Source organism: Salvelinus sp. IW2-2015, linkage group LG4q.2 (genome assembly GCF_002910315.2).
Source record: "Salvelinus sp. IW2-2015 linkage group LG4q.2, ASM291031v2, whole genome shotgun sequence".
NCBI lineage: Eukaryota > Metazoa > Chordata > Actinopteri > Salmoniformes > Salmonidae > Salvelinus > Salvelinus sp. IW2-2015.
This window is the reverse complement of record NC_036843.1, coordinates 157,332-175,981: the sequence shown is the minus strand read 5'-3', so window position 1 is coordinate 175,981 and position 18,650 is coordinate 157,332. Positions and strand designations below refer to the sequence as shown.

The 18,650-nt window shown below is 46.9% G+C and overlaps 1 protein-coding gene across 1 annotated transcript in view; it reads right to left on the bottom strand.

The window, feature by feature from the left end:
• Nucleotides 1–345: 345 nt before the first annotated feature.
• asap2a (ArfGAP with SH3 domain, ankyrin repeat and PH domain 2a) overlaps nucleotides 346–18,650 on the bottom strand; it is a 93,942-nt gene continuing 75,637 nt past the window's right edge. The window contains 18 exon segments of the mRNA XM_023986310.2: nucleotides 346–3,576; nucleotides 7,444–7,563; nucleotides 8,276–8,331; nucleotides 8,541–8,596; nucleotides 8,931–9,048; nucleotides 9,423–9,575; nucleotides 10,573–10,819; nucleotides 10,978–11,091; nucleotides 11,306–11,339; nucleotides 11,341–11,371; nucleotides 12,367–12,482; nucleotides 12,767–12,852; nucleotides 13,424–13,613; nucleotides 14,123–14,154; nucleotides 14,156–14,218; nucleotides 15,360–15,493; nucleotides 17,997–18,163; nucleotides 18,469–18,517. Coding sequence (XP_023842078.1) covers nucleotides 3,502–3,576; nucleotides 7,444–7,563; nucleotides 8,276–8,331; nucleotides 8,541–8,596; nucleotides 8,931–9,048; nucleotides 9,423–9,575; nucleotides 10,573–10,819; nucleotides 10,978–11,091; nucleotides 11,306–11,339; nucleotides 11,341–11,371; nucleotides 12,367–12,482; nucleotides 12,767–12,852; nucleotides 13,424–13,613; nucleotides 14,123–14,154; nucleotides 14,156–14,218; nucleotides 15,360–15,493; nucleotides 17,997–18,163; nucleotides 18,469–18,517 — 1,841 coding nt within the window. The 3' untranslated portion in view covers nucleotides 346–3,501.

Below are 18,650 nucleotides of genomic sequence, written 5' to 3'. Positions count from 1 at the left end.
TTCGAAAACAGAAATGCCTATAACCGGTGATCGGATTGAATCCCGGCCGTACTCTCTATAGAGTTCAGTGTGGATATAAACCTTGGTTGTAGTGGTATGGCACCAGAACACAAGTTAGAAACGATGGACATAGCCCATACATAGGATTGGGCTGTAGTGGGTTTGACCATTCTCCACCAGAGGGAGCTCTTGTTGCATTACTATTATATTTAGTGTACTGCCCAGGAAGTTACAAATCTAGTAGTCTAGCACTCTTAAATCACCGTACTACACAGCATTTACACACTGTTAAACCACTTTGAGAAGCAACAATACACTTATGATAAATGCAAGAGAAGAAAACACTGGGAATTATTTAATTTTATTATTCCAGTTTCAATTTCTCAATTTATTTTGCACAATAGGTTAGAGTCATTGCTGTGATCCAGAGTCAATGAGTGTGAATGGAATCGCTTCTCAGCCTTGGGTTTGTGTGTACACTGCTAGACTACACACTGAACACCAGCTGGAAAACAGCACGTCACCGCAGTGCATTCAAAGACAGTTACTGCCAAGGTCGTGAACTCTTATTTCATACATTTAAATATCAACAAACAGAATCTATGTACATTTACAGATGAACCATCCTATTTCCAGTGAGTTAATATGGGGAGGAACAGTGTGACAGATACATTTTTACATGCGACGCTTCTTGTCGTCGTCTATCGTAGTTCATTCACAATTGAGGGTAGTGTATGTCCCATTTCAGATTAAACATCAAACATGTATAGATAAGAGTTGCTCTGCAACCAAAATCAGACATTACGTCAAATGCTTTGTAAGAATATTAAAGTTTAAAACATACTCTTCAGTATGGGACCTAGGATATATAAAACAAGGGTGGTCTGTAACTAATGCTGGTCCCAGCTAGTAATCAAGTTGTGGACTATGGTAGAATTATAGGCTGAGCACTATGAATCAGATTGAATACTATGGTAGGTGTGTGTGTGTGTGTGTGTAAGAGTGCATAAAAGTAGTTGCATTGTCCTTTCAAGTGTGTCATTTGGTATTGCCATCCCCCTTACAATGTCACCTCAAAGGACAAGTTATTTTTAGTACAATGACAACTATGTGCATGTGTGTCCACATGTACCTCTGTGTGTGTGCCATTTGATAGCCTGCTGTCCACACAGATAAAAGAGCCACAGGACAGGAGCCATCACCCTTTCCCCATGAGGTGCATAAACCCCTCTGCAGATCTCTCTCTCACTGTCTATGTCCCAAATATAGTGCACTACTTTTGACCAGAGCCACAGAAAGACGGTGGTTCACATTTAAAGTGTGATCTATGCACCTAAGATAGTTCACAACATCCATTTCACTGATGATATTGATATTATAGCAAAAGGGTAAGAAGTGCAACATTGAGGCATTTTATAAACAGAGTAAAAGTGTCAGACGGGCTAATGCAGTAAATCTGGTACCACACTGTAGGCCATCTAAATGGAGATGATGTGCTGTAAGTAACTTCTATTGTTTCAAGCTGATATGCACATGCACGCATGCAGGTCAGCGCACAGTAGGATAGTGAGCCTGGGTTCTCCCAGTTAAATACAGGCCTAAATATACCCCCGGCAACCCCCTGTTGTTACTAAGGGCTGTCTAGAAATGGGGACAGTGGATCACCCATACGGGAGGACTCCTAGCATATTACTGGGTTAGCACCATTTTGAATTAAGTTTAACTAGTGGTGTAGTGGAGGGTATACGCAGCCCACCCACTTTCTTTTGTGGGCATTGTGTATACTCAATTTCTTAATCCCACGATGTATATCAAAGTAGGCTAGTGTGATGGAGGTATACGCCGTATCAATGAATAAGGCTGATGGATCAGATCAGAATGTTTAGTTTAAAACGTTGAACTATTATTTCTTCACATTTTAAGCGCAGTAATGTGCACATGGCGGTAGGGTTACGTGCAAATGTTCCAAAATGCAATTAGCAGGCAAACAGTTCTAAAATGTGCACTGCACATGCGAGCGGTTTCATGGACAGAGACATTTTGAAAGAGGGAAGCTCTAAAGACGCAACAATTATTACGGGTTGCTAATATGACTACGATAATGCCTTTGTCTGATAAACAATGAAAGAAAGCGGATTTAAAAACCAATAGAACAGGAGCGTGAATATGAGGATGTCTTCCTAAAATAATTACCTCCATGTTTATATGGTGGGATTTTAACTATAGGCTACTTTTAAGAATGTAAGACATGCCCCATAACATGACGTTTGAAACCTGGACGTTTAATAATTAAGGAACAGGAAAAATATAGCAAAGCTAATCATAGGCCTAATCATCTTCTTGTAGCCTAGATGGAAATGCTTTCCCCCAAAAAACTAAATTAAATGTTAACTAGCTACAAAGTGGCCTATCCTACCTGGCAGCATGATTATTTGCATCAATCCGGTGGCCATTTGTTTTGATAACTCCATCTCATGTGCATTACAGAAACACTGCTAACCAAAGAGTGCTAGGTGTCTGCACAGTTGAATTAAAGGATAATTACTACAGAAAAAAGAAAAAATTTGATTTTTACCACACCTCAAAAGTGGTCTCCTGGTGTGGCAGTGTTGTGGACTTAGAAAAACAACTAAATTGGATGTTCTATTAAAAAGTGTGACTTGGAGAGAATTTGTTTGACTGAATTACTATTAGCCCACTTGCACAGTACCGCTTGGGTTGGCCTTACTGTTAAAGACCAACATGGGATTTATCATTTTTTGTCAGAGTCTTTCCACACCTTCACCAGGCAGGCCTTTGGGATTTATTTTTGCCAAATTATAGTATACCCACTTCTCCAGGCACCACTACACCACTGAGTTTGCTTCCCACATTGTGAGTCCTATAAAGTTTACATGTCTTTGCCTATTAAGCAGTTAAGCGTTTAAAAAATTTGTTCACCCTTTAACCATGCAAGGAGATGGAATGTAAGCATATCGACTATATTCACATTAACAATAAGTGAAAGAAATCCTAAAGATACACATTACTGCCCCCGTCAGCTGTCCTTGAAGAACTGTCTGTAAAATTCACAAAACCGAAGACAACAGAGTGAAATACTTATTAACAGAACCTTCATTTTGTCAATAATCCTCTAAATGTCGCGACCAGGATAAATAAGCAGAAAGTGCATTTTATTGCAAGAGGTTATCTACTACAATCATCGTTTTTTATGTCAGATGGTGTCAGAAGTCTAAACACAGTTTCCCCACGAGCCTTTGCAGGCTTGGCCTAAAAGAGTCACATGACATTCCTGGAGTAAAGGGTGTATCTGTTGTCATGGCAACACAGACTGTATAGCCAAAGCATTGGGCAGCGACACTTCACTCTTCTTTAGTGTCGGTGCATGCACAAGCTTTGATGATGACAAAGATAATTTCTCCACAAAAATGTGGGGAGGTGGAGGGCATTTCCATGATTTCCATTCCAGGTCCTGTGTTGACCTCTGGTGACCTTTGACCTTCAGTCCATGATGAAGTGTACGAATGTGACGGGGAAAGCCCCCCTCCTCATAGGTTCTCCTTCGATGTGGCCCAGCTGGGAGAGAACAGAATGATTCAGAATGAGAACAGAATAACACAATGATAATTGGGACAAAACACACACACACTTTTTGCATATAGTGCCTTCGGGAAGTATTCAGAACCCTTGACTTTTTCCACATTTTGTTACATTACAGCCTTATTCTAAAATTGATCAAATAAAAACGAATTAAAGACACACAATACCCTATAATGACAAAGTGAAAACAGTTTTGTAGAAATGTTAGCAAATTTATTTAAAAAAATAGTTATTTACATAAGTATTCAGACCCTTTGCTATGAGACTCGAAATTGAGCTCAGGTGCATCCTGTTAACATTGATCATCCTTGAGATGTTTCTAAACTCGTCCCTTTTTCAGGACCTTGTCTTTCAAAGTTAATTCGTAAAAATCTAAATAATTTCAGATCTTCATTGTAAAGGGTTTAGACACTTTCCCATGCTTGTTCAATGAACCATAAACAATTAATGAACATGCACCTGTGGAACGGTCGTTAAGACACTAACAGCTTACAGATGTTAGGTAATTAAGGTCACAGTATGAAAACTTAGGACACTAAAGAGGCCGTTCTCCTGACTCTGAAAAACACCAAAAGAAAGATGCCCAGGGTCCCTGCTCATCTGCATTATGCATGCTGCAAGGAGGCATGAGGACTGCAGATGTGGCCAGGGCAATAAATTGCAATGTTCGTACTGTGAGACGCCCAAGACAGGGAGACAGGACAGACAGCTGATCGTCCTCGCAGTAACAACACCTGCACGTCCGAACATCACGCCTCCATCAGTGCTCAGACTGTCTGCAATCGGCTGAGAGAGGCTGGACTGAGGGTTTGTAAGCCTGTTGTAAGGCAGGTCCTCACCAGACATCACCGGCAACAACGTCACCTATGGGCACAAACCCACCGTCGCTAGACCAGACAGGACTGGCAAAAAGTGCTCTTCACTGACGAGTCGCGTGTTTTGTCTCAACAGGGGTGATGGTCAGATTCACGTTTATTGTCAAAGGAATGAGCGTTACACCGAGGCCTGTACTCTGGATCGATTTTGGAGGTGGAGGGTCCGTCATGGTCTGGGGCGGTGTATCACAGCATCATCGGACTGAGCTTGTTGTCATTGCAGGCAATCTCAACGCTGTGCGTGTACCCCAGATACTGTGCAAAGGAGCAAAAACAATAAATAACATGGGGATGAGGTAGTTGGGTGGGCTATTTACAGATGGGCTATGTACAGGTGCAATGATCAGTAAGCTGCTCTGACAGCTGATGCTTAAAGTTAGTAAGGGAGATATAAGTCTCCAGCTTCAGTGATTTTTGCAATTCATTCCAGTCATTGGCAGCAGAGAACTGGAAGGAGAGGCGGCCAAAGGAGGAGTTGGTTTTGGGGGTGAGCAGTGAAATATACCTGCTGGAGGGCGTGCTACGGGTGGGTGCTGCTATCGTGACCAGTGAGCTGAGATAAGGCGGGGCTTTACCTAGCAGAGACTTGTAGATGACCTGGAGCCAGTGGGTTTGGCGACGAAAATAAAGCGAGGGCCAGCCAACGAGAGCATACAGGTCGCAGTGGTGGGTAGTATATGGGGCTTTGAAGACAAAACGGATGGCACTGTGATAGACTACATCCAATTTACTGAGTAGAGTGTTGGAGGCTATTTTGTAAATTACATCACCGAAGTCAAGGATCGGCAGGATAGACAGTTTTACGAGGGTATGTTTGGCAGCATGAGTGAAGGATGCTTTGTTGCGAAATAGGAAGTCAATTCTAGATTTAATTTTGGATTGGAGATGCTTAATGTGAGTCTGGAAGGAGAGTTTACAGTCTAACCAGACACCTAGGTATTTGTAGTTTTCCACATATTCTAAGTCCGAACCGTTCAGAGTAGTGATGCTAGACGAGCGGGTGCGGGCAGCGATCGGTTGAAGAGCATGCATTTAGTTTTACTTGCGTGTAAGAGCAGTTGGAGGCCACAGAAGGAATGTTGTATGGCATTGAAGCTTGTATGGAGGTTTGTTAACACAGTGTCCAAAGATGGGCCAGAAGTATACAGAATGGTGTCGTCTGCGTAGAGGTGGATCAGAGAATCACCAGCAGCAAGAGTGACATCATTGATGTATACAGAGAAAAGAATCGGCCCAAGAATTGAACTCTGTGGCACCCCCATAGAGACCGCCAGAGGTGCGGACAACAGGCCCCCCTTTTACACACTGAACTCTATCAGAGAAGTAGTTGGTGAACCAGGCGAGGCAATCATTTGAGAAACCAAGGCTGTTGAGTCTGCCGATAAGAATGTGGTGATTGACAGAGTCGAAAGCCTTGGCCAGGTCGATGAAGACGGCTGCACAGTATTGTCTTTTATCAATGGTGGTTATGATATCGTTTAGGACCTTGAGCGTGGCTGACATGCACCCATGACCAGCTCGGAAACCAGATTGCATAGCGGAGAAGGTACGGTGGGATTCGAAATGGTAGGTGATCTGTTTGTTAACTTGGCTTTCGAAGACTTTAGAAAGGCAGGGTAGGATAGATATAGGTCTGTAACAGTTGCCAAGCGTGCCAAGCGTCATGTCTAGAGGAAACCTGGCACCATCCCTATGGTGAAGCATGGTGGTGGCAGCATTATGCTTTGGGGATGTTTTTCAGTGGCAGGGACTGGGAGACTAGTCAAAACGGAGCAAAGTACTGGAGAGATCCTTGATGAAAACCTGCTCCAGAGCGCAGACTGGGGGGCGAAGGTTTACCTTCCAACAGGACAACGACCCTAAGCACACAAGATAACGCAGGAGTGGCTTCGGGATAAGTCTCTGAATGTCCTTGAGTGGCCCAGACAGAGCCCAGACTTGAACCCGATCGAAACTCCCCAAATACAGGTGTGCCAAGCTTGTAGCGTCATACCCAAGAAGAATCAAGGCTGTAATCGCTGCCAAAGTTGTTTCAACAAAATACTAAGTAAAGGGTCTGAATACTTATGTAAATGTGATATTTCAGTTTTGAATGTTAACAAATTAGCAAAAATGTCTAAAAATCTATTTTTGCTTCGTCATTATGGGGTAATGTGTGTAGATTGATGAGAAAAAAACAATACATTTTAGAATAAGGCTGTTACCTAACAAAATGTGGAAAAAGTCAAGGGGTCTGAATACTTTCCGAAGGCACTGTAGCTTATGGCAGGGTTGGGTAGGTTACTTTCTCATGTAATCCGTTACAGTTACTAGTAAACTGCCCAAAATTGTAATCAGTGACATAACATTTGGATTACACAAACTCAGTAACGTAATCTGATTATTTGTACAGTTACTTTTGGATTACTTTCCCCTTAAGAGTCATCAGCAGAAGACAAACACATTTGACTTCTAACACCTTTTCAATTCTGCTTCAGTTATTGTCAACTCAGGCGCGGACATAAACAAAATGCCATTGAAGTCAGAGAAAGAGAGCGGAAGGCATTTGTAAAGGCATCTATAACACAAAGTCCCATGGAGAATAAGTGACTAAATACGGTCATGTTTACAGAGGTGGCTTTTGGAAAAAACAAGTTGCAGCTGGTCTGTATTCAGACAACGGACTCCGCAGAGGAAGGAAGGCAGGCGGGGGCGGGAGAGAGGGAGGGTGGGAGAGGAAGGGAGGGTGGGAGAGGAAGGGAGGGTGGGAGAGAAAGAAGGATGGCTAGAATGAGGTCATTGCTTTGTGCTGCTGGGGCCACGAAGATTTCTGGCACATGCTCAGTGGACTCTCTCTGGAATAGGCCAGATTTGGACTAGAACTGGGCCGGACTGCTCTCACTGCGTGTGAATGAAGACAAACACACACACCCCACTTCTCACACATCCAACACACAAAATAGTAGCCTGATCTAGAGTTGACACTCACCCACCACTCCTGGTCCTCCTCCCCAACCACCACGATCACCTCCCCCTCAGAGAAGGTCAGCTCGTCTGCATTGTCCGCCATACAGTTGTAGATGGCCTTCACCCGCTTGGGCCTCTGCTTCTGAAGAGAGACGGCCAGACGGGCATAGCAATATAATTACTAGAACCAACATTCCCATTCAAGTCAACCTTCCGTAACGGTGGCCATATTGAGGGCACCCATGACAAATGCACTGTCAAATTGCCATGGTCTCAGGGGCTTCCCCCCCCCCCATTCTAGTCATTCTATTTCTATGCAGACAGGCAGGTGTACCATTCTGCAGACAGATGCTGTCGTTTAACTGAAGTATCTAACTGTCACTCCGTTGGAATGCTCGACGCCCACTTCCACATTGACCGCTGGAGGGTTGCACAGCAGACAAATGACACAGGACACAGTAACTGTCAGGCTGGGCGAGTTGTGCATCGCATGTTTTCACCACAGGCTATCCCTGATCCGTCAGTGGTTTACATGGTGAACCCGTATGACACAGATTGCTAGCACTGAGCTAGGGACAGAGATATGAGAGGTTTCCCCATCTGTCAAGAACAAGTACACACTTCAAGATGTCCCTCCCACTTAGCATTACATGTTCCAAGGGGTACAGGAAGGAGAAAACACTGTTAGAGCCATTGATACTCAGAGTGCAATGGGACAATAAGACCAGCTGAAAAACAATGACGAGATCAGATGGAGAAGTCCAATAAGTGCCTCTGTATTGTCCATGACTGTCCAATCACAATCAACAGGGCAAACGATCATATAAGGTCAACGGTAGGTATGGGGAACTCACCGGATAGGTCTTCCTAGGCATGGGGGCGGGAGGCAGCGATCCCGGCACTTCTTTAGCTGGGGGAGGAAGAGGATTGGATGACGTCGTCGTGAAAACACAAACTGTTCCACACAGACAAAAATCACACAACCAGATTGTCTGCAGCCGACCCACAGATAGAAATGTTATGAATAGGCCGGTATGTTATCTGACTATGCTACTTATCATGCTTTTACAGATTATTTACAGACACAGAGAAAATCATTTTTTTTAAATTAACACCCACCTGGTCTTTCGATGGACCCAGTTCGAGTCGGTCCTTTGCTGAAGCTTTTGTCGTTGCTAAAAAACCACACACATAACCTTGTAGTCAGCTGCTGTTTAGGATGTGCTTCAAATCAACACGCACACATTTACCCCACGGTGCATTTCCCTGCAACAGTCACACAACTCAGACCCGTGGGAGATTGAGTAGAGACATGTGGATGAATAGTGCTAAGCTGTTTGTCTTTTAGGAGAGCTCAGCTTGGAAGTTAATGAAGTGGTAAACCAGAAACCCTACATGCTATTTTCCAAAGGCAAACTTGCTTTGTGTTCATCAAAGTAAAACATGCTGCCTCAGGCAGGGTGTGTCCCCAACATGTTTGTGTGTGTGTGTGTGTGTGTGCGCGCTCACCCAGAAGGAGACTTAGGTGTTGGGGCTCTGTTGTGGCCCTGTCCGGTCCCTGGTTTAGACTGTTGGTTCATCGCCTCTATCATACTCACTGTCTTGGCCACGGGGGGAGGAGCAAGACCTGGGGGGACAGAGAGAGATAAGAGGTTGAAAGAGGGCTCTAGATAGACAAAATGGAGATAGCCTCAATGGTGCTGTCTATGCTGTCACAGACGCCATAATGGCACAGACACAAAGAGGAGTCCTCTTTCGATCTCTATGCAAGTTACCCATCTCTTTCTCTTCTTCATCTAAACTGGGTGTTTTTCTCCTCTGTGTCGTCTTTGTACATCATGTTGTAAACATACTGCATGTGCCTTATATATATACTGTAACATGACCTATCGACAATAACGCTATGTACAATCCTTTACCAGGATTATTTTGACTACGATAATGATTGTGGTTATGATTATGATGTGTTCAGACAACAAGGCCTGGAGGTGAGGTGCCTACCAGTGGTTGAGGTGACCCTCATGGGGGGTACGGGGGGGTGGATATTGGGGGGGTCTGAGGAGGACCTCTGTCGGACCCCCAGGTCTATAGAGCCAGGCTTCCACCCAGAGGACCCTGATGACTGGACCATCCCACCCAGACCTGACAACTGGACTGGGGAGGGAGGAGTGGGAGAGAAGATATGCTTTGGCACCTGGAGACATGTAGTGCTTTCTCTTTGTGGTTTTAGGCTGGGTTTCTGCAAAGCACTTTTACATAACTGCTGCTGTTAAAAAGGGCTTTATAAAATACATTTGATTGATTGATTGATGATTGACACCAAAGCAGAACACAGAAAGATTGGCTACTCCTGGAATTAAATAGATAAGACTGCCCAAAGTCTAGTTTGCTGGAGAGGAGCTGCAGATGGCCAATGCTCTTTGTGGGGCAATGGGCCCTAGTAAGTGAAGACAACATGTGCTTCGAAGTGAGTGAGTTGAATTGAATCAAATTGTTCAGCATGGTGGAATGTGAGCAGTCGGACGCAAATTCAATTCAGGAATTGAACGTTTTTGGACCATTTTCAATTGAGTTCAAATTGCTTTCCAGCGATATGTTGGGTTATTTTCAGTCTACCTCTCATCATGGACTATGGAGCACAGACTGAGAACTTTTCGGAAAAGTAACTCACTAGCTCACTCTGCCGCCGCCAATGTAACTGTCCATGCTCCCTACCCAGAGTCCTCTCTGCCCTTCAAATAGGTCAGAGCGCCACACAAGGCACCATGGGGCCATGCACTAATTAGAGAAGGCCATCTACACTCTATGACAGATACGTGGCCAAATTGAGATTTCCCTCTATTTGAACTGAACCCATTGGGCATGTATTATAAATATAATTCTCCAAAAATTACGAGGAGGACGAGAGGTGAATCTGGGTTGAAAAGGGCTTGATGCCGGGGTCATTTGATATGGATCACGATAACTTCAAAATCAGGAGCATTTTTTGAACATTCTGAAACTAAAAACCAGTGCTCAAATAGCATTCACACTGATTCCCTGAACAAACTAAACTTGTTCATAGAATCTGGAACGTTTCACCAAATGAATGTGGCTCTCTATACACGGCAGCGCCCACCTTGCTATCACATAAAAAAGAAAGACAAAGCACCTATGTTTCGTGGGGGCAGGGGGGGTGCAGAGGTGGGGGTGGGCCCCCCGGGCGCGGGGGGGCTGGCGTTGAGGATGGTGCCGTAGGTCTCGTTGTTGACCAGGTTGGGCATGTATCCACCACGCTGCTTGTCCTTGGCCAGACTGGAAGCGTCCCGTGCCAGGGAAGCAGGGCTGGGCTGGCGGTGGGAGTTGGAGCCAGGGGTGTAGCAGCTGACCGGGCGTTCCTCTCGCCGGTGGGGGCTGGGCTGAGGGAGGACAGGGTCAAAAGGTTATAGAAAGGTCATCAGGGTGTGTTTGTGTTATGTATGTATGTATGTATGTACTTGTGTGTGTGTGTGTGTGTGTGTGTGGTGAGTTCATGGTGTGTGTGTGTGTGTGTGTATAATCTGAAGTGAGTCCTCACCCTCACCTTCTCATCCAGGTCCTCGTCACTCTCGTCCATGTCTTCATGGTGCAGACGCCACTCGTACTCTACGTGCACGTGGACGTTGAACTTCCCCGCCAACGCCGTGTTCAGCTACACACACACACACTGACGGTGATTAATGGCTCAAATAAAGCTTGGAGATGAGGAGTCACTATCTTGCTAAAGATACACACACACACACACACACACACACACACACACACACACACAACACAACACACACACACACACACACACACACACACAACACACACACAACACACACCACCACACACCACTCACACACCACTCACACACCACTCACCAGCTCCACACACTGCAGGTGCTTCAGTCTCTTACATGTCCAGCGGCGTCTCCCCAGACTCATTAGCTACAGGAAGACATCATCGTCATCCATTAATTTATCATCCATTTACTTCGTATTCATCCATTTACTTCGTATACATACATTTACTTCGTATTCATCAATTTACTTCGTATACATCCATTTACTTCGTATTCATCCATTTACTTCGTATTCATCCATTTACTTCGTATTCATCCATTTACTTCGTATAAATCCATTTACTAAAATATAGCCTGTGTCCTCCACCACTCGAAATCAACACCTCATAGATGAGCACTGACAAGTAAACCGAGACACAATTATCACCTCTAGGCTATGACAGCATGAATTAGAAAGACATCTACACCCAACTCAACAGCCTGTCAACACAACGCAGGCATACCTCTAGGCTGCCAGGGCGCCGACTGCTTTGGCAGTAAGCCATGTTTGTCAACAGCCGCGTTTGTAACAACACCTCCCCTCCCCGTCTCTGTAAACTAGATAGTGTGTGAAACAAGGAGATTCCTCGGCACATGACGACACACGCCGGTCCACAGACCGTGGCCCCTTGTTCCTTTGTCAACTCTGTTGCCGGAGAGAGATCATTAGCAGGATTCCCACACTAAATAGTCTGTGTGTCTCTCTTTCTCATCATCGCGTTCTTATCGTGGGCCGGTTTGTATGGAGTCAGACTGAAGCAGAGCGTTTGAGCTGTTGTGAGAAAGTAGGGTCTCTTGGCAAACCAAGGGCCTCTGGGAACTCTGCCTGACCAAAACAAGGCACTTTCAGGTGCTTCTGTGTGTGTGTGTGTGTGTGTGTGTGTGTGTGTGTGTGTGTGTCTTAATAATTCTGTTTGGCAGTCTATTAGTTATAATTTCTATAGCAATGAATTAAAACATAAATCAGGTTTATTGGTCGACATGAATCCGTTTCTTGCACTACACTCGACAACAATAAACAAAGTCTACACTAGCATTTTGTATCCATGCTGTTTCCAAACGAGTCCTTCCCAGTAGAAGAGAGATGTAATGTTCTCTTACCAATGTCTATGGATGCCTTGCCCCGCAGCAGCAGTTTCAAACACTCCATGTTGTCAGTCAGGCAGCAGTAGTGGAGGGCCGTGCTGCCTTTGGCTGTCTGCTTGTCCAGGTTCACACTGCGGGGGAGAACAGACAGGGGAAGGCGGTCGGTGAGAGTTGGAAGGACAGCCATAAACACAGGACAACGGTCACTCATCAGCATTATTTCAGCACTTGTTCTGAACAAATTAATTTGCATTCTGTGGGACTGTGTTAAAAAACAACCGAGTAGTTTGTGTGATGACCGTGTTAAGTCAGTCGTCATAAGCTGTTATGACTGTTCTTGACATCTGTTGAGTCGTTGTCATGACGGGTAGTGTTTCTACAAAAAGCTCATTTACGTTTACTTTTATTCCCTTACCTGTTTTGAGTGAGGAAGTCGACGATATGGAGCGAGGTCCTGTCCACTAGTCTGACCGCTAGGTGAAGGGCCGTCTCTCCTTGTTCCTGCAACCACACACAGAAGATCCAAAATGGCCGTGGTGAGACCTCAGGGACACAAAGACATATCAGAGCCAAAATGGAGTGGCCGACACCGAGAAACACTTGGACTTTGATCAAAACCTGCACATGTGCTCCCTTTTGGCAGTCTGCTTTGCTATAGGCAGTACAAGCAGTAATAGCCCTGAATGTGAGCCAGGTGTTTGTAGTGATGATTGATCTATTTTACAAAGCATTTACACTCCCAGGAGCAGTTGTTTTTCACAGCCCAGCAAAGAGAATCAACCAAAATACTGCCATTTGAATTCCACTACAGCTGTGGCAGTTGAGAGCAACTGGACAGATCAAATGTTGACACAAATGTTCCCAATGTAAAACCACCCCACCCAAGCTAAAACGAAGTCAATTGAGAGTTGGGGTTAATTCACACTACTGAGCCAAGCAGAACCAAGCCAATCCGAGCTGTACAGCGTAGGCCCGGAAAGGACAATGTGGATAAAATACTGTACCAGCACGGTGTGGCTGGGGTCAGCACGCTCGTGTGACAGGGGGTATTGGTGTGGACATGTAGACTCACATGTCCGTTGGCCAGGGGGATGGGCTCCATCAGGTCAACTCCCTCCGCGTACACCTGGATCAGAGAGAAGATGTCCCGAGCCTTGACCGCGTCACACAGGGTGTGCAGCTTGGACGCCCCGTCTGGACAATTCCTCCTGGCGAAACGCTTCTCTGTGTACTTGGCTGTGATGAAGTCCTTACGGGCTTGCCTGCACCAGAAGGAGAAAGGCCATAGACATAAAAAGGGAAAGTTCAGCCAGAATGTATATTTGGGTCGAATTACCTTTAGTTGTGTCTGAAGGCACAGAATCCACAATAATCCATTATTTACTTCTGGCTACAGAATTCCAAATGAATGACTATAAGCAGCCAAACCGATGCTAGCAAAGCTGCACTGCAAGCCGAAAACACTTCAAACTAAGTTCGATAGTTGGTGGAGTTTGCAGGGAATTTTTTCACGTGCAAAATGCTGAAATAGTCGCTGGAATTTTGTCACTAAAAACTGGAACCATTTCCTCATGTAGCCTCACAGCCACATCCGTTTCTGTTGTGGTCTACACTGACGGAAGAAGGAGAGGGTAGAGTGTTTGCGTGTGGGGAAAGAGCGAGATAACTAGTGGGATAGAAAGGGGGGGGGGGAGAGAGGGAGAGAGCGAGAGAGAGAGAGAGAGAGCGAGAGAGAGAGAGAGAGAGAGCGAGAGAGAGAGAGCGAGCTTACATGTCACTGGCAGGGTTGGGTTTGACCACGTCTTTCCGCAGATAGACACGCCTCCATGATGTCGTTAAAGCCTGCATTCCCCACGTTCTTGGCCAGCTTCATGGTAACACACACAGGTAAGAGCTTACCAGAGCGACAGTCAAAAAAAGTGCAAATGAGCCTTCTATCTGAGGGTGCTACAGTACAGTTTATACTGTACACATTCATCTCATACTCCATTTATTTTGCTCTGCTACTTCAGCAAACGCTTAAAATCAATGGTGTGTGTGTGTGTGTGTGTGTGTGTTGTGTGTGTGTGTGTGTGGTGTGTGTGTGTTTGGGTTTTTGTGTGTGTGGTGTGTGTGTGTGGTGTGTGTGTGTGTGTGTGTGTGTGTGTGTGTTGGTGTGTGTGTGGTGTGTGTGTGTGTGTGTGTGTGTGTGTGTGTGTACTCCACGCGTTCCACCCATCTCCTTGTGGCCAAATAATGTGAAAGACTGGGGTGTATTCATTCCACCGATTCTGTTGCAAAACGTTTCCGAAACGGAAACAAACGGAACGAAGCGGATAGGGACCTACCTGAATTTGTCCAACAGAAACTCTCGTTTTAGTTGCAAAACTGAATGTTTTTTTTGCAACTGTTTGGCTAATGATTACACCCCCTGGCGTCTTAACAAGGCCAATCATCTCGAATTAGCGGCAAAAACATTTCAGCCCCAAATGATTTACGGCCAATAAATTGCACCAAATTGATATTAGAAAGCCAGATGAAATGTGAAATATGCAAAGTGGAAGCAGCTCCAAGCTTCTGTAATACTGTACTGTATCTATCCCAATGGAGCGCAGCAGAGGGTGGAGAGTTCAGTAGAATTAGGACAAGGGCGTTGGTATACTTGCTACTCTCCCACCAGCAGTTAATCATCAGCTGCACTGGGAAAGTGTTTTCACATTGGGAGAATCTCAATTCGATTTCCAGACGGGACTTCTGACCTTCTCATCCAATGGGTTTTGAAAAGGAGGTGAGAGGACGCGAGGAATCAAGGACATGCTACTGAGATTCTCCCATTAAAACAGCAACAATGGCAATGCACTGGGAGAGCCAGTGTTTTCCAAGGTTTTGCTAACTAACCTAAGCGGATGTGCCACCTGTGTACTTTCCAACATGACTGTGCCTCACCTCCCAGCACCACAGCACCTTATCGCCATAATGTGAAACTAGCTGATGTGTGCTGAGCGATCTAGCACAAAATTGCTTCTTACCAAGAGTTCAGAGGTGCTGAGGACATCCAGTGTGAGGGACTGGATCCTAGAGTAATGGACTCCCAGCTCCCTGTGGATCCCAGAACACTCAATACAGGTCAGGATGCCCAGGTTGGTGGAGAGCCAGGTAGGGTCTGGGAAGAAGGGAGAGAGCGAGAGTAGGAGAGGGAGGGAGAGCGAGAGAGGAGATAGGAGGAAAAAAAGAGCAAGAGAGGAGAGGATGAGAAGCGAGAGAGGAGAGGATGAGAGAGAGCGAGAGGAGAGAGAAAGAAAGAGCGAGCGAGAGAGGATGGAGAGCGAGAGAGAGGAGCGAGAGAGAGGAGCGAGAGAGAGGAGCGAGAGAGAGGAGCGAGAGAGAGGAGCGAGAGAGAAGAGAGGAGCGAAGAGAGAAGAGAGAGCGAGAGCAGAGAGGAGCGAGCGAGACAGGAGGAGCGATGGAGAGCGAGATGGGAGAGCGAGAGAGGATGAGAGACGAGAGAGAGGAGCGAGAGAGAGGGAGCGAGAGAGAGGAGCGGAGCGAGAGGAGGAGCGGAGCGCGAGAGAGGAGCGCGACGAGAGAGGAGCGAGAGAGAGAGGAGAGGATGAGAGCGAGTGAGAGAGAGAAAGAGAGCGAGCGAGCGAGCATGGGGAGCGCAGAGAGCGAGCGAGCGAGCGAGAGGAGCGAGCGGACGAGCGAAGATGGAGAGCGAGAGAAGAGGAGAGAGAGCGAGAGAGGAAGGAACGAGAGTATCGAGAGAGGAGCGAGGAGAAGAGGAGCGAGAGAGAGAGAGGAGCGAGAGAGAGAGAGGAGCGAGAGAGAGAGGGCGAGAGAGGCGAGAGAGAGCGAGAGAGAGCGAGAGAGGAGACAGAGAGCGGAGAGAGAGAGAGAGCGAGAGGAGAGCGAGAGAGAGCGAGAAGAGAGGAGAGAGAGGGAGCGAGAGGAGAGCGGAGCGAGAGAGAGTGAGAGAGCGAGGAGCGAGAGAGAGTGAGAGGCGAGGAGCGAGAGGAGAGAGGAGCGAGAAAGAGAGAGAGAGGAGGAGAGAGAGGAGCGAGAGAGAGAGAGAGGAGCGAGAGAGAGAGAAGAGGAGCGAGAGAGAGAGAGGAGCGAGAGAGAGAGAGAGCGAGGAGCGAGAGAGGAGCAGAGAGAGAGAGAGAGAGGAGAGAGAGAGGGACGAGAGGAGAGAGAGAGAGGAGCGAGAGAGGAGAGAGGAGCGAGGAGAGAGAGAGGGATGGAGAGGAGAGAGAGGAGAGCGAGAGAGAGGAGCGAGAGAGAGAGGGAGCGAGGAGAGAGAGGCGAGAGAGAGGGAGCGGAGCGCGAGAGAGGAGCGCGAGAGAGGAGGAGAGAGAGAGGAGGGATGAGAGCGAGTGAGAGAGAGAAAGAGAGCGAGCGAGCGAGCATGGAGAGCGAGAGGAGCGAGCGAGCGAGCGAGAGGAGCGAGCGGAGCGAGCGAGGATGGAGAGCGAGAGAGAGGAGAGAGAAGCGAGAGAGAAGGAACGAGAGAGTAATCGAGAGAGGAGCGAGGAAGAAAGAGGAGCGAGAGGAGAGAGAGCGAGAGGAGAGAGGAGCGAGAGGAGAGAGGAGCGAGAGAGGAGCAGAGAGAGCGAGAGAGCGAGGAGGAGCGAGACACAGAGAGCGAGAGAGAGAGCAAGAGCGAGGAGCGAAGAAGAACGAGAGAGCGAGAGAGAGAGCGAGAAGAGAGGAGCACGAGAAGAAAAGGAAAGAGAGAGCGGGGAGCGAGAGAGAGTGAAGAGAGCGAGGAGCGAAGAGAGAGTGAGAGAGCGAGGAGCGAGAGAGCGAGGAGCAGAGAAAGGAGAGAGGAGAGGAGCGAGAGAGAGGAGCGAGAGAGGAGAGAGGAGGAGAAGAGAGAGAGAGGAGCGAGAGAGAGAGGAGCGAGAGAGGAGAGAGGGCGAGAGAGAGCGAGGGGAGAGAGAAGAGAGAGAGAGAGAGAGAGAGAGAGAGAAGAGGAGCGAGAGAGAGAGAGAACGAGACGAGAGCGAGCGAGAGAGAGAGAGAGGAGCGACGAAGAGAGCGAGAGAGAGAGAGAGAGAGAGCGAGAGAGAGAGACGAGAGAGAGAGAGGAGCAGAGAGAGAGACGAGAGAGGAGCGAGCGAGACAGAGAGGCGCGAGAGAGAGAGGAGCGAGAGAGAGAGAGAGGAGAGAGAGAGAGGAGCGAGAGAGAGGGAGGAGCGAGAGAAAAAGAGCGAGAGAGAAAAAGAAGGAGAGCGAAAGAGAGCGAGAGAGAAAAAGAAGAGCGAGCGAGAGAGCGAAAAAGAAGAAGAGATAGAGGTAACAGGTAAGTAGGTAACAGTTTCCTTAGTAGGAACTACCTGCATGTGCTTAGAGGGGAAGAGCTATTTCTGATACAGGTTAACGACTGGCTGTTAACGACTGGCTGCATTCCTCATTCCCTACAATGCCGGTGTAAAGTGACCAGATGGAGTTCATTACACTCATAACACTTTGGTAACCGTATCTGTGAATAACCCGTACAATTCATGAATAAGTGACGTCTAGCACAATAGAGTAAAACAGTTCAAGGCTCCTTCATACACTTTGTGCATTCATAAAGGCTGTATGATGAATTATACATAGGTGGTATTGTGTCTGTGTGTGTGTGTGTGTGTGTGTTAACATGTATGTTACGCCCGGTCACTCACTGGGAGCGCCACAGTCGCAGCAGATGTCGTTGCCGGTCATCCTCTTGACCTCTCCCAGGATGGCCTTGGTCAGTTCCTGCACTATGTTGTTCTCTCCAACGTGCTGGTCCCCTTTAAAGGCATTATTCAGAGCTTCCTCCTTGCTGTTCTGCAGCACAGAGATCCATCTGAAACACACACACACACAGGGGGAAGTTAGTGTGTGTGTGTGTGCGTGTGTGAGGATGGGGTGAGGGTAGGGTCAACATTGGGTTAGACTAGAGGGTGGAAAAATGGATGTGTTAAGTGTGAGAAGAGGTGTGGGGAGAAACAGGACACACACACACACCTTTCCCCCACACACACACAACCCAAACGTGATGGAAACGTGTGGGTTGTGTGTGGAAAGACGTATGGGGCATCAGCAGGACACACTCTCACATGACCGGTACACACACACACACACACACACACAGAAGGAACACATACTTACATCTGACATTCTGGGTCGTCCTCGGCCTGAAAGTGATAGGTTCTGTCATCTAAAAGAGAGGGGGGGTGATAGGGGTGGGTCAGAGACATAGCGGAACAAGACATTTATTAAAGACCAGAACATGTAAGAGCTGAGAGCAATTCCCTTAAGAGCCAATCAAAGCACACGGCTGACAAGACTGT